We start from the raw sequence: 17,218 nt of genomic DNA, 5'->3' as shown, positions 1-17,218 counted from the left end.
TTTTAATCTTTACATGGAACTAGCAGTTAATGATGTGAAAGAACAATTTAGATTCGGAGTAACAGTACAAGGTGAAAAGATAAAGATGCTACGATTTGCTGATGATATAGTAATTCTAGCCGAGAGTAAAAAGGATTTAGAAGAAACAATGAACGGCATAGATGAAGTCCTACGCAAGAACTATCGCATGAAAATAAACAAGAACAAAACAAAAGTAATGAAATGTAGTAGAAATAACAAAGATGGACCGCTGAATGTGAAAATAGGAGGAGAAAAGATTATGGAGGTAGAAGAATTTTGTTATTTGGGAAGTAGAATTACTAAAGATGGACGAAGCAGGAGCGATATAAAATGCCGAATAGCACAAGCTAAACGAGCCTTCAGCAAGAAATATAATTTGTTTACATCAAAAATTAATTTAAATGTCAGGAAAAGATTTTTGAAAGTGTATGTTTGGAGTGTCGCTTTATATGGAAGTGAAACTTGGACGATCGGAGTATCTGAGAAGAAAAGATTAGAAGCTTTTGAAATGTGGTGCTATAGGAGAATGTTAAAAATCAGATGGGTGGATAAAGTGACAAATGAACAGGTATTGCGGCAAATAGATGAAGAAAGAAGCATTTGGAAAAATATAGTTAAAAGAAGAGACAGACTTATAGGCCACATACTAAGGCATCCTGGAATAGTCGCTTTAATATTGGAAGGACAGGTAGAAGGGAAAAATTGTGTAGGCAGGCCACGTTTGGAGTATGTAAAACAAATTGTTGGGGATGTAGGATGTAGAGGGTATACTGAAATGAAACGACTAGCACTAGATAGGGAATCTTGGAGAGCTGCATCAAACCAGTCAAATGACTGAAGACAAAAAAAAACAAAAAAAAAACAACATGAAAATCTGTCAAAATGGAGGTGATATGTAGCCTATTAATAACACCTGTATTCTGTTCACCACAGAGACTAAATAATTATAATTATTACTCTCAGAGAGAACAAAACTGAATGGAGCTTTTATACACCAGGTGTATAAACATAAAAAAATTGAAAAATATTTATTTATTAGTTGGAATATCTTTGCTTATGTACGTATGTTTGTATAAAAACTGATGTTTGTTTAAAATTCAAGAACTGCTCAACAATCTGAATGTTTTTTTACAAATATTTTTAATGAAATTTGAGTTGGTTATAGGTTAATTAATCTAAATGACTTCATTACTGAGTGAGCAGTAAAGATTAAGCCGAGAACGTATTGTGTTTTACGTCATCACCTGAAATTTAGAAGCGGTTTCCTTAAACAAAATTTTAAAAAATCGTTCCATAATGTACTACTATTTTCCCATAATTTCTGTTTCAAGAATTAATTTTTAAAATAATCTGATTTTATCATCGAAGCAAAAATCAAAGTGATATTTTTTGCTAATTCGTGAACAAGCAATGATGAATACAATCTTACATCAATATTTTTTTTAATTTTAAACAGTAGAACATATCTTGACTTTTATCTACTTTTATCTACTTTTAGTAGATCAGTTTATCTTTCTGTCAAAATAAATGTAACGCAATAATCTTTTTTTATCGTTATAATATTTTTTAAAAATATCAAAGAATTAAAAAAAGAAAAAATGAAAACTTATGATTTCAAATTTAAAAGTTTTGTATGCAACATAAAGTAAATAGGGCAAAGGTGTTGTAAAATAAGAATAAAAACAAAAAACATATTTTATATTTTTTTATAGTATTTGACCTTTAGCCTATATCACGTACTGCTCAGTTACTTGGTACTTTATGATAAACGTATTCAGATAAATAAATGAATATAATTTAAAAAATTATATTTTATAATTTTTTTTTCTCTAAAACCTTGATCTAATTTTTATACAATGTTAGAAACGCCTTACTCGACTATATACAACAATTTCTTACAGACATCAGCACCTCCCACACCACAAATAACACACTCAAAATCAGAAGTGTATTTTCACTCCTAACTTAAAAACATTCTTTTCTTTAAAAGAAAAGCGGATCGTAAAGTGACTGATGATCATCTAATCATTTATTTTCTCTAAGGATATAAGGACGAAATTCGTCCTTAACATATCAAATCATGAAAAATTTATTTACTATGTCTTCTTTCTTTAATCTTAAAAAACTAAGCTGAAAAATAAAAAAGTAAGATGATAAATAGAAAAATTTATTGATTTTGAATTATTTTTTCCCAATTATAAACTGTAGAGTGCGGACAATTATTTAATTTATCATATGAAATTATTTTTTTTAATGTTTTGTCTACAGACATTGAGTTTTGATTAAAAATCCCATAAATGTACCTACAGTACTGATTAAAATTAAAATCTATTTTATGTCTATAATATACTGAAATAAAAACGTACACTGGCGTATATTAAATCATACTGCATAATTCTGTTTTCTTCTGTATATTGATAAAAAATATAAATTTACTTACAATAATTACAATATGTGCCATATTTCATCATTAGGTAATAGTTTAATTCTTACAAATATAATTTTACTTTCGTCTAGATATCGCTATCGCACTAGAAGAGAAAGTATTGTAATCAGTCCAATTTGGGCTTATACGGTTTTCACCGGATCTTGACATTTTAACGCCTGGGGAACTCAAAAAACCAAAATACCGGATGAAAATTTTCCGGATGTTAATGTTTCTATGTACGTGTGCGTTCAGTGTTTGACTCTAAATCATCTTATTTCCTAGAACAAGGAAATATTGTAATCGCGAAAAATTTCGGTTTTCAGATTTCAATGGAAATATCCATTTTGACCATCCCATTTTGATTTATTTATTTTTAGTTATATTTCACACCCATCGGGTTGGTCTATTATTGAACTCGTTATCGCAAATCAGCCGATCTCGAAGTCGAGAGATTTAAGGTTAAGATTAAGTCGAGAGATTTTAAATCTTAGTAAAGGCAGTTACTTTTATACGGATATGAACACTAGATGGATACCGGTGTTCTTGTGCGGTTGGGTTTAAATTAACCACCCATCTAAGGAATGGTCGACGGGTTGGTCTAGTGGTGAACGCGTCTTCCCAAATCAGCTGATTTGGAAGTCGAGAATTCCAGCGTTCAAGTTCTAGTAAAGCCAGCTATTTTTACCCAGGCTTGAATACTAGATCGTGGATACCGGTGTTCTTTGGTGGTTGGGTTTCAATTAACCACACATCTCAGGGATTGTCGAACTGAGAATGCACAAGACTACACATCATTTACACTCATACATAAAATCCTCATTCATCCTCTGAAGAATTATCTAAACGGTAGTTACCGGAGGCTAAACAGGAAGAAGAAAGAAAAGAAAAAGGAATGGTCGACCGGAGACTACAAGAATATAACATTCATTTATGTCTCCGGGTCAGTCTAGTGGTTAAAATCGTCATCGCAAAATCAGCTGATTTTTCAAAGTCGAGAGTTTTAAGGGGAGAGAGAGAGAGAATGAGTGAGAGACCCGGTAGTAGTTGGAAAACCGGTTGGAGAAGACAAATAAACAATTGAAGCAAAAACTAAAATTCTAGAGTTAATAAAATCATATGATTTATGATTATGGGAAAAATTTTACAAATTTTTCATGCTTTCTATAATTTTGGCGCATATTTACCACCTACAATCAGAATTTTACATGGTTAGAGGCGGGGATTAATTTTAACTGTTTATGTAATATTTATGTATTTATTAGGTTGTCAAACCCATATTCAAAATTTTATTTGAGAAATTAAGATCGATCACATAATTTGCGAACAGAAATCCTGGAATAGAATCCGCATACAAAATTTTATATAATATATTAATAGAATTTGTAAATTTCTTCTAATTCAGATCTGATTGTAGGTCTTAAATACCGAGTTATTAAGTATATGTTAACTTTACTTTTTTTTCCATTTTTGGGCTAAAAATTTTAAAATCATAAAAAATGCTAAAGGGTAAGAAAAATATGTGTTATTTGTAATAATTAAAATAAGTATTACAAATTATGTATATAGAAGACATAATTACCATACAATAATGCTCGAACTCTTTTTTTACTTTGAACCGTTCTTCAGAGGAGTCAAAAGGACTGGTCTTTTTAGCCACTTTTCTTCTCTCAACACGACGACGAATTAATGATGCCATACCGTCTATAGTATATTGATCAGGATCTGATTTACAAAAAAAAAGAAGAAGAAATGTGTAAGTGGCAGATAATAACCGGCTGTTATATTGTTGATAAATAATATTCTAGCTGTAAATGAAACGTAGAATTAAATTTTATTAAAAAAAAACTTGTACATTTTTTAATCGTATTTAAAACGAAGGAAGGAGTAAAATGTGATCCTTTTATTATTCGATCTTTAGCTTTCATATTTTTTAGATGCAGTTTTATCTTAGTGCCTCATTACATTTTTCGATCAAGTTTCTTGCATTTATTTGGAACAAGTGTAAAACACTAAAACTGAAAAACCGTGTAAAAGTAAAACTTAAACTAAAAACTCTAAAATTTACGTTGATGTTTCTAGGGTGTCCAAAATTGAGGTATTTTAATTTTGCTGCCATTTTTTTTCTACTTGCAATTTTTATTCGAAATTTTTATTTTCAGATTCTAAATACATTCCGGTTAGTTAATATGGAACGTTACACGAAGGAACAACGTGTTTTTATTATTAAAACATTTTTTGAAAACGGCAAAAGTTTTCAAGTTGTAATTAGGAAATTTAGAACAAAATTCGGTAGATACAAATGCGCCAACAAATCGTGCCATCAAGCTGACGGTTGAGAAATCTGAAGAAACTGGATCCGTTCATGATAACAGAAACAGAATTTATCAACGTAGTGGTCGTTCAACCGAGAATATAGCAGCTGTGAGCAAAAGTGTTGAAGAAGATCCAAAAACATCCATTCGTCATCGTTCGCAGCAATTAAACATCAAACGATTCACATTATCCGACATTTTGCATCGTGATCTCCGTTTAAAGGCTTATAAGATCCAGCTGACACAAGAATTAAAACCGGCTGACCACGCATTACGTCGGCAATTCGTTTCTTGGGCCATCGAAAAACAAGAAGAAAATGAGAATTTTCTTAACAAAATAATCTTCACCGACGAAGCCCATTTCCAGCTCAATGGCAACGTCAGCAAGCAGAATTGCCGCATTTGGGGTGAAGAGAATCCAAGAGTTATCTTAGAGCAACCATTACATCCACAAAAAGTTACGGTTTGGTGTTGTGGTTTGTGTTCCAGAGGAATCATCGGACCGTATTTTTTTGAAAACGGAAATGGAAATGCGATTACGGTCAATGGAAATCGCTACAGGGAGATAACCCGAAGCTTTTTGTGGCGGAAAATTTATGATTTAGACGTAGAGAATATGTGGTTTCAACAGGATGGTCCCACTTGTCACACAGCAAGAGAAACAATGGATCTTTTGAAAGAAAAGTTCGAAAATCGCATTATTTCTCGTAGAGGAGTAAATTGGCCACCAAGATCGTGCGATTTAACATCGTTAGATTTTTTTTTGTGGGGTTTATTGAAATCGAAAGTGTACAGCAATAATCCCGCAACAGTTCAAGAGCTTAAAACCAACATTATCGAGCAAATATCAACCGTTGACAACAGTTTATTGAAAAACCTGATTGATAATTTTGGTAAAAGATTGCGAGCCTGCCGAGCCAGTAGGGGGTCACTTGACCGACATAATTTTTCATTTTTAACCGGAACCTAGTTGTAATAAACTGAAATAAAAATATTTTTAATATCTGAAAAAAAGCCTTTTTTTTTTTTTTATTAAAATTAAAACGATACCTCAATTTTGGACACTCTTTTTTTATAAAATTATTTTTTATAGTTTTCTCATTAAAAAAAAAAATAATAATAAATAGTTTTGTCTTATTAAAAAAAATTACATTTCAAAAAATAGTAATATAGGGTAAGTTTGTTGACTTATATTAACCCTTTTGTATATTAAACCTTTGTTGATCATCAACAGTGATATACATTCTTTCTGGACTGCAAATCATGCTGCGAATCGGTAAGATTATGTTTTATCCTAGCAAAAATTTTTATAATCAATTACAATCAACAATTCAGCTTTTTTTCAATTTTCACTTTATAATTAACTTTTTTGTAGAGTTCATTTTATTAAATTCAGTATACAATAAGTCGTCTAACAGTTTAATTTTTGACTAAGACAACTATTTAACGGAAATTATTGTGAAATCAAAAAATATAAACCTATGTCTATCTTTTAAGAAATGAGAAATCTATCTGAAATTAAGAACTTTCAAAAAAAATAAATAAAATTTATTTTTAATTGTCTGTCGTCGGATGGTTTTCTTGGCGTAATGTTGTTGCTATGTACTGTATGGACGGTGATGTATTGCATTGTGGTATATGAATGTATGAAGAGTGGGCGCATCACCACCTTCCTGAAGGAATGCTTCTTTAAACGATTCCAGGAAGGACGGGTATCCAGGGATGTAGGTTTAGTCGGTAGTACGCAGGTATACATACGCGTTTAACAACATCTTGCGGAACTGTTAGCGACACCGACACTGCCATATTTCGAAAATAAAAGTGTTTCATTCAACGGAGAAAATTTAAATAGAGAAGAACTTTGTAAAAAAACGATTCGTTGTAACACCGTGGAGGTTCTTCAGACAATAGGTGTACAAGGCGTAACTTAAGTAAATTTTTTTTTTTTTATATCACCACATAAGGTTGAAGCTTGTGCGTGGGATACGGAAATCGAATTTTTTTAGCGTATAAAAAACGCCATACCTCACCGGAATTCGAACCCTGCACCCGGGTATTTGTTCTTCGTTTTGACTAACCGTGGGAAGACTTAGTAGAAAAGAAACTAATCTGTTTTTTTTCTCTTCGCGATAGGATTTCGCTTCGCTTCATCTCGTATCACTATCACGGAAGGTTTCAGATTTTAATTCGTGTAGATTTTAGTGGTCTTTTCTTTTACCAGTGGAAAAACTTTCATCTCTTCACTGTGATGTTCACCAAAATGTAAAATCCCTTTTAGCTTTTCTTTTGTTTATAAAATAAATAATTACAGCGATTATTTAATTAGGAACAGCAAGAGAAATTATATCTCCATTAATAATCTTAATTATCATTTAAGAATTTATTTCTTTAAAATTTAAGATTTAATGATCTTAAATAAGTTATGAATTCTTCGTCGTCAAAGGTGTGTGTGTGTGTGTGTGTGTGTGTGTGTGTGTGTGTGTGTGTGTGTGTGTGTGTGTGTGTGTGTGTGTGTGTGTGTGTGTGTGTGTGTGTGTGTATGTACTTTAGTTACCGTAGTTACTACTCTTCTATATTTTGTAATTTAGTTCTTTTCCAGGTTTCTATAAAGGTTGAATACTATATTATTTTCATTATTATTCTTACAACCACGGGGATAACGTACAGTGCGGGGGTCCAGGGGGTGGAATCCTCTGGGTAGATGAGAATGGCGACCGAATAAAGCTCTGCGGGTGTCCAGGGCGCCTGTCCCCCTTGCAAATTGGAAATCGCGCGATGCGAGCTCTGCGGTCCCTTGGCCCGGAAGGCTCCGATGGTCCACGTTCTGGCTGGACGGGCCGGCTAGTAAATACATTTTTTTTTCTTTTTGACTTTTCTTTCTAAACATTAACAATAAGTATACCTGAACGAAAGTTAGTAATTAAATTAGTAGTATATTTAAGGTTTATTTTAAACTTCGTCAGGCTAAAGGTTATTTCAAGATTTAAAAAAATTATAATTAAATTATCAATCAAAAGAAACTACCTGGTGATTCTGGAAAATCCAATTTAAACCTCGGTTCTGTGGAAGAGAATGCGGCTTTTTTTTTACCTTCCTCAACCCAGTAGTTTATCAGTTTAACATTATCCCTTTTGCAATGTTCAATATTACTTATTACTTCTTCCTTAACAAGCTTTTCAAATCTCTTTTCCGTTGTTAAAAATGGAATATCTTTTACTGTTTTCAGTTTGTTTGCGGAATAACAAAACTCCTTAGCACAAATTTTTCGATTTTCTTCATAATATCCTGGACCTGGTCCTTCTTTAATTACGGTTTTGAATCTCTGCAAGTGTAAAATTAAGATTAAAAATATAAAATTTATTAAAGCGACTTAAAACTACAAACATTTCAAAATAAATAATTTTAATTCGCTTAGAAATTAGAGACGAATTAAAAACAAACAATCAATCATTATGTGGTGCCCGACTTAAAAATTTCAAAATCTTAAGAATTGTAAAAATATTTATTTTATTTTTTTTTTTACTTTACTTTTTCTCTAAACAGATTTTTTTTTAACCCCGGGATCACCGTTAGGTATGAGTTGAATGACAAATAGCGTATGAAAAAGCCATGCTTAACCGAGATTCGAACCCGGGACCTCCGGTTGAAAGACCCGAGACGCTATCACTTGCGCCTCGGAGGCCGGCCTTTTTAAAGTAGATCTAAAGCAGCGCTATAGTTCTAGAAAAGTATTGAGATCGGTCCAATTTTTGCAGTTTTCACCGGAACTTCACATTTTGACACCTAAGGGACCCAAAAGACCGGATAGAAATTTTCCTGACGTTAATATTCGTATGTACATGTGTTCGGTGTTGGCCTCTAAATCACCTTATATCTTTAGAACTACTGGACCGAATTTGACCAAACTTGGTCAGATTACTTCTATTTATAGGGCATTAATGACATTAAATTTTCAACTTAAAAGCTCAAGGGGGTGAGGCTGTAGAGCAAGGTCATCCTCAGTATCTCGAGATTTCAACTAATTAAGGTCATATTTTTTTCTAGGCATATTTGTCAGTAATTAAAAAATAACAATATCTCGAAAAAAATATTAGCAAAATTGATCCGCACCCCAAAAAATGCTGTTGTAGTCGTAAAGTGTAAAAGAGTAACTCGGTCTGGTGGATCTCGAACTCGAACGTCAGTTGGTTCGGTACCTAGCGCGTTAAGTCTCGCGGCTACATCAGATGCCGACCGTACAAGCCAAATTTGTTGTATGTAAGTTGTGAAATTAAAGTAGTTTATTTAGTGCCGACCGTCGCCAATAGTACCGCTATACCCGTGCGAATTAAATACGATATGTGCGCGCGCTTTAGTTAGAATCATTGAATTAAACAAACGAAAAAATGTTATATTTAAATAAAACGATAAATATTTTAAATTAAGTTGTGTAGTTTGTGTGCGTAAGCCGTGCATCAGAAACAACTGTGTTATCGGCTTTATTTCGCGGTAATATTTTCGGATTACTTATTTAGGTTTCACTAGAAAAAAGCAATCCACTGTAATTAACGCTATCGTCTCGAATTAGTGTCGCTTTGTTATAGTAATCGGTGTGAAATTCCATCTCGAGAAATTCAAATGATTCATTATTTTAACATCAAAGAGTGAAGAAAGAGACATAAAACCTCAAAAATAGTACGTATTACAAGAACATGTTTACACGCACATTTAATTATACTTAGAATCTTACTTACGTATGTTTCAACGTAAGTATAATTCATGATTTTTGGCAGAATTGCCAAAATTGCCACATTAAGTGATATGAGGCAGATTAATAAAGGACCGATTAAAACGACAGTATTGGGAAAATTTAAGAAATAAGAACTCCGGGGAGTAAAATTAGATAATCATTACTTTATAAAAATATTTCCTCACACTATAAAAAGATGTAGTATAAAAAAGTAAAAAAAATACGCCTAAAAGTAAAAAAAAAGTCTAGGGTATCTGATTATATTTCTACTACAAAATTATTCTGTAGCTATAAAAATACGTCGACCATATTATGTTACATTATATATATTATGATATGTTACATTGACTATAATTAATAAAAAATAAAAACATATTGCCATTTTTTTTTGTCTTCAGTCATTTGACTGGCTTGATGCAGCTCTCCAAGATTCCCTATCTAGTGCTAGTCGTTTCATTTCAGATACCCTCTACATCCTTCATCCCTAATTTGTTTTACATATTCCAAACGTGGCCTGCCTACACAATTTTTTCCTTCTACCTGTCCTTCCAATATTAAAACGACTATTCCAGGATGCCTTAGTATGTGGCCTATAAGTCTGTCTCTTCTTTTAACTATATTTTCCCAAACGCTTCTTTCTTCATCTATTTGTCGCAATACCTCTTCATTTGTAACTTTATCCACCCGTCTGGTTTTTAACATTCTCCTATAGCACCGTATTTCAAAAGCTTCTAATCTTTTCTTCTCAGATACTCCGATCGTCCAAGTTTCACTTCCATATAAAGCGACACTCCAAACATATACTTTCAAAAATCTTTTCCTGACATTTAAATTAATTTTTGATGTAAACAAATTATATTTCTTACTGAAGGCTCGTTTCGCTTGTGCTATTCGGCATTTTATATCGCTCCTGCTTCGTCCATCTTTAGTAATTCTACTTCCCAAATAACAAAATTCTTCTGCCTCCATAATCTTTTCTCCTCCTATTTTGACATTCAGTATATATTGCCAATATGATTTATTATTTCTAAATAGTTATTTTAGACAATAAATAGTCTTTCATTACAAAATCTTCCAGGTATTTTAATTATTCAATCATATTATTATTAGTCTATGTTAATATGGATGTAATATTATATCCTGTTATAGTAAGAGATTACAATCTGAATTTCACGATGTATATTTATTTATTTGTCAAGTACGTTTGTGCAAAAAATTAAAAATTAAAATTAAAAAAATGTTTGTGACTAACAATTAATTCGCTTATGAATGATTTTTAAACTGACATTCTTAATGGAATTTAATGAAAGTTATAAGTACAACGAATCTTATTTTTACAGAATTATTTCTCAAACATTAATTTCTCAATCGATATGTTGAATTTCTGATTAAATCAAGATCGATAAAAGATAACCATGCAGCTCGCATTGGACGAATTTATCTCGTATTTTTAAAAAAAATACTGTATATATAAGATCGTCACTTCTGTAAATATGATTGGATTAGTTATAATCTAGTATACACTCGTATTTACATAAAGTATTTACCAGTACGTCACCACCTTACGACTAACAATATTTATTTCAGCTTCTTTAACAAAACAATCGACTTTACATATTTCATTGGTTAAGAAATTATCCCGAATAAATTGTGCAAGTGTGCAACTTTTCGAAATTTTTTCAAAATTTCTGATATATAAACAAAACACAACATTATAATCGGTTAAAATTTCGCCTTTTATGCAAGTTATAATATGAAAATGTATTTTAAACATATATTTCGAAGTCGAGAGTACTAAGGTTCAAATCCTAGTAAATTCAGTTACTTTTATACGGATTTGAATACTAGATGGTGGATACTGGTGTTCTTTGGTGGTTAGTTTTAATTAACCACACATCTCAGGAACGGTCGAACTGAGACTGTACAAGATTACATTTCATTTACGGTCATACATATTACCCTCATTCATTCTCTGAAGTAATACCTTCAGGTAGTTCCGGAGGCTAAACAAAGAAGAAAAAAAATTAAACATCTATCCATTTATTTAAAAACTTATTTCAGTTTTTTGGCAATTTTGTTTTTTAAAACTGAAAGTAATTTTTCAAGAAGAAAGTTTTATATTAGTTATGTTTCACTGGACATTTTAAAAACCGAAAATTATTGAAAAATGATTAAAATCATTAAAAAATTTAACTTTCATATTTTAAAATGGCAATCAACTCTTTTAAAATAATAATTAAAAAAATATGTATAGTAAAGTTAAACAATAAAAACGATAATGAAAACAGATGACTGATTATGAAAATAACAAAAATTCACATTTTTTAATGGAAGATCAATAAATTATTCGAGGGTTATAACACCGATAAAAGTTTAACTTAGAACCGACGATACAGTAAAGTCTAGTCCTTAACGTTCAGATACGTATAAATTTCGGGAAAATAAATTTTTGATGTATTACCTTAATGTTCAACTGAATAACCGTGTAAATCTGAAGAAATAAATTCTAAATATTACATAGAAAATTAAATGAATAACAGTATTAATTTTGTTTATTATATAATCTACGGCGACCGCCTTTTAACAAAAGATTAAATGATAAAAATTTCACTACCTGTAACACATGAATGTGTTTCGTATTGAAATGTACGTAAATTAATTAACTTTTAAGGCTTACATGAAATGTTGTATTTTATTTTTCCGGCGAAATATAGAAATTTCATTTACAGAAATTTAGTCTAGAAATATTTTCAGATTCCATTTCGCAGGAAAAAGCTGTTTACATTTATATAATTTACTTAGGGACTTTCCACGTTTCAATAGTTATCTATGCGGGGTGGATGTACTCGTATATGTGAGCGTTTGGGTATATAAGTGAAAATCAATATAAACTCGTCCTTTTTTCAGTTATAACCAAAAAAAAGGAAATAATATTAAAATCTGTATACAGAATTTTAATGAATTCTATCCGGTAACAACTCTTTCTCCATTCACTCTCTTACTACTTATTTTTGATACATTTAATTATATTTTAAAGTAACAACATACGGCATTCATATCCGACCTCTAGAAAATAATATTTTTTTTATTTTTTTATTTTTTGTAAAAATAAATCATATACTGCAATGTAACTACAACGTTGAGTTGTTATATTTACATGGATCTGCAGTTTTTATACTTCCAGTTAAGAAATTACAAAGAAAATATTTATGCTTTTGGAATTTTGGACGGTGACTTCCTGGTGGTTTAGCTTTGGGTATTATTTAAGCCATCTTACTTTCGGCATATATCATAAGACTGCAGCAGTTATTATACAATGATAAATACGTAAAAAGTTTAGCATGGAGAATCTAAAAATTGCCAGTCTCGACTTCCTGTACTGACAACTTTCGTTTTGAGCAAACATAGCACTTATTTAAACAGAATAATAATCTAATAGATTTCTGTAATTTTTAAAATTTAAAAAATGGACAAAATTAAATTTTTAAGCAAAACTAATAATCTCAACAAATTTTGGGTCGATAAAAGAAAGTGGAAATATCATTCAGAACGTCGACATAAATAAATGAAATTTATTTGATTTATACAATCAGAAAACAAAAAAAAATAATAATAAAGGAGCAAACGTACATTAATTTATCACGTGCAATGAAATATGCTTTTCTGGCTTGTACCTACGATAAAAATACTAAATCTAAAATACATTCTTTCTTGTATTAACGTTGTGCTAGCAATAAACTGTAACGGGTTTTGGAGTGGTGAATTGTGAGTGTAATAAAATTTTAATTTATCTTAAGAAACTTTAATGCGGTAACAGTGAACATAATTTCGTATTGTGTTTAATGAAAACTTGCTGTTCTAAGAATTGTTGCATGTACATGTCATTAAAAAAACGATTTTTTATTAATTGGTTGAAATATGGTGTTAAAATCGTTCGTATAACTTGCCATTTAATTACGTATTACAATTATTATAAATCTTATCAATGCCGATTAATCCCGTGTGATTCATGTGATAAGATAAGATATGATGTTTTCACAGCGCCGGACAAACACTCCGTTAGTCCGTGCCCCGGCATGGAGTAAAAAAAATGGAGGGGGGGAAAATTTCCAAAACAAAATGAGAAAAAAATTCCAACGGAGTTTCTCAATTAATTACAACATTTTCTGAAAAAATTCTAAAAATCAATAAAACAATCTTATTTTATGTACTAATGATCAAAAAACTTTCAAGACACTACTCCAGTAATCAAGATATATAAAAAGCAATGTCTCGTGTCTCTGCGGTGCACCTACAGGTACGTTTGATACGATGGTGGCCCAGGACAGGAGTCGAAACATCTCAAAGCGATTTTTTTTCGATTTTCGAAGTAGATTTTTCGTTATTCAATGTTTTATCGATTTTTCCGCCTTTTTTCAGCGAAGATCCGAACTAAAATTGTTGAAATTCCGGAAGTTGAACAGGAATAGAAAATACAGTTTATAGCATCTGAAACGATAATTAGACGCGTGTAGGCAATAAATTAAAATAAGATCACTTTTTAAGACGAAATTTTATTTTCCCTGAAATCTTTTTGTATAAATCGCGGTAAAACCTTTACTACCGGTCATACAAAAACGAATTTTATTTTAGAAAATACCCTCAACATCTGGCTTTCAAATGAAAGAAATATTATACAAATCCGATAAGAAGTTCGTTTAAAAAAAAATTTTTCCGAAGCCGTAAGTTTTAAAAATTGCCAGCGTTAAGCTTGTTTCAAGGGAAAAATATTTCTCCCTTTCTCTGTTCGTCGTAATTGGCTGATGCGTGTCAAATGTTTAAAGGGGAAGGGAGAAAGACGGCAGGTGTTCGTTACGAAGGGGGGGGGAGAATTATTGAATTCTATTTGGCGCTTTTAAGGGGAGAGAAAAAGCTGTTCTAGCTTCAGGTATGACGTATTTCGAAATTTTTTAGAGTGGTTTCGATTCGAATTGCAGTTTGCTTAATTTGTTTAAACCTTTGGCAAACCACTATTTTGCTAGGCCTTGACCTAACCAAAAAACAAAATATATAATACATAGAAAAATAATATATATTGAATAATTGTAATTTTTGTTAAATTTATCTTTTATACAGCTCTCCTGAAGGGAGTTTTCCGAGAGGAAAGATATTTATCCGTTTTTGTTTATAATTGTTTAATTGTTCTGTCCGAGGAATTACCGATTTAGAACAATTTGGATAACGGTTATAGCGAGATATGATTATAAAGCATTTTGCCGTCAAACATGCATTATTTCGACACTGTATAAAAGCATTTTTTCTGTGATGATACATTTGAGGATGATTTCCACCTCGTACACTGAAATTAAAAATTGATCCTCCAGTTATTAAGTAATTATCAATCTATCAATATTTATAATAGTACCAGAGAAGAAGACAACAGATCTGAGCTATATGTAAAAATATCATTACAGCTACAATTGCTACTGGGCCAGGGACAGATATTTCATTTATTCCTCGAATCCCTATTATTCCTACAGATCTACCGTTTCAGTTTAAACATCTAAAATTCCTCGTCAGTTTCTTTCGCTATTAATATTAACAGGTCGCAAGGCCAAACTTTCAATCACGTTGGAGTGGATCTCCCCGTTCAGAGTTTCAGTAGTTTCTCCCGTCCGCAAATATATGATTTTCCAGAAGCGGAATCTAACAATCAAAATTCTTGATACCAACGAATGACAAAATAAGAAATATAATTTAGGCAGAAATTTTTATAACTTCTCTTATTTCATGATGTTTTATGAAATTTGATTTAACTGAAAAGTTTTTACTAATCCAAATTAACCTATTTTACCCGATAAGCTTTGAATATTGTAACTCTGAAAGTATCAGCTCACAAATAATTAAATAAAATATTATTTCCAATTTTTGAAGTTTGTTACCCATAAAGTGCGGGCGAAGCCGTGTTGGGGATGTTAGTGAACGGTAAAAATAGAAAAAATAATATGAATAATGTCTTTGAAGTAAGGGGGTACTTATTGTTTCTCAGTCGTGGGCCGCATATGGATTACAGATGTTATGCGTGTTCTCTGTATAATGATCACGTAAATGAGGACGTCTAGTATGTTTCTGGGAGATGTTTGAGTTTGAAAAAACTGGGTTAACATATGTTTAAGAAAAATTCTTATAGAAACAAGGACTGATTTATTACTTGAATTACGAAAAAATGGGGTGTAGAGAAAGCCGTTGATAAACGAGTGTAATGCTTAGTTTTTTTTTAACCTGACAGTATGTCTTGTAAACTATTTTTATTTTAATTCTGTATTTAAATCGAGTATTGTGTTTATTATTATTATTATTAAGAAAATGCTTTAAGTAGACTAGGGCGGAAGAAACTATTATACTCTTTAAAATGGAGAACCCTTGAGATGTAGCCTGCTGCTTTAGAATTGGTCGATTTGGTATAGTTAAGACAGAAATAAAGAGATCAATGGAATTAATATTTAAATTGTCCGAGAATAATTAATTTTATATTTAAAAAGATATATAAAGTATATTTAAAATTTCAGCGTGAAAAAACAAAACATTTTCAAATTTATAAAACTTCTATTATTTTGCTTGTTGCTTAATTTACAACAGATATTTGTATAAAACCCTGGCCACGTTCGACATGTTTTATACGCTAAGAAATTCATATCTTACTTTAATAAAAAAATAAGGAAACTGTTGTAAAATATTTTGACATTCGCTTAAGATCGTAAATAAATAATTTAATTATAGCTTAAAATATTATTTTTTCTTAATTTTTATTATTCAGCCATTGAAAAGGATACGTAAAGAAACTAAGCATCTGTAAACGTCAGTACGATTTGTTCTAATTTGTAACTGACGGTGTGACACACTGTAGTTAGGTGTCTACGAGACGAAGTAAAGAAAATAACTGACCGTATAAAAAAAAAAGATAAAGATAAAAAGAAAGAAGCACGATGTAATTTATCTTCTAGAAAGTAGGCCACCCACAAGAAAATCAGATGAATTTTATTTTTAAGGTATAGAACTACGTGATAAGAATAACAATAATAACTACCTACTAATAACTGTCATTAAAGCTGTTACCGGAATTGTTATTTTTTAATTAATATACATTAAATTTAAATCACGAAAGAAAATCCCTTTTAATGGTAATGATAATAATAATAATAAAAATATTTCTTTTTATTATTACTAAATTTAACAAATTTTATTTCTTTTAAAATAAAAACTATTGATTAATAAAAACAGAATAAAAATTATTCAAAATATCTTAATTTAAAATAAATTATTACACATGAATTTTAATAATAATATTTTTTTTACAATTACGAGGCAAATTTTTTAAGTAAGTATCGTTTTGAAATTAAAAAAAAACAAAAAAAAAACAAGTACACTATTCTTAAAAATTTTATTTTTACTAGAAAGCCTGTACTTTAATCTACTTTTCCACATAATTAAGGCACTTGTCTTATCGTGCAACCCACTTTTGAACACCGTCGTCATAGAAGTCTGAGGCCTGACTTAACAACCGCTGCAACACGGTCGCGTGAGTACAATTTTCTATAATTTAAGCGTTGGGTCCCAATTTCATAAACAACAGTCAAGAAACTCTTCCGATAGCGAAGAAATCGTAAAACGTCTGTTCTCTCTCACTTTTTCGTCAACTTACTGCACCAAATCTTCAGTAATAACAGAAGGTCTTCCATTCCGTCCTTC

The 17,218-nt window shown here is 30.9% G+C and overlaps 1 protein-coding gene across 1 annotated transcript in view; it reads right to left on the bottom strand.

The window, feature by feature from the left end:
- Positions 1 to 7,771: 7,771 nt before the first annotated feature.
- The window catches only part of LOC142330902 (sperm-tail PG-rich repeat-containing protein 2-like), a 70,684-nt gene continuing 61,237 nt past the window's right edge, over positions 7,772 to 17,218 (bottom strand). Inside the window, exon 7 of the mRNA XM_075376369.1 lies at positions 7,772 to 8,083. Within this exon, the coding sequence (XP_075232484.1) occupies positions 7,772 to 8,083 (312 nt within the window). The remainder of the gene's footprint in view (positions 8,084 to 17,218) is intronic.

Source organism: Lycorma delicatula, chromosome 10, assembly GCF_047948215.1.
Source record: "Lycorma delicatula isolate Av1 chromosome 10, ASM4794821v1, whole genome shotgun sequence".
Taxonomy (NCBI): domain Eukaryota; kingdom Metazoa; phylum Arthropoda; class Insecta; order Hemiptera; family Fulgoridae; genus Lycorma; species Lycorma delicatula.
The sequence above is the reverse complement of the archived record's forward strand: the minus strand, read 5'-3'. Positions and strand labels throughout refer to the sequence as shown.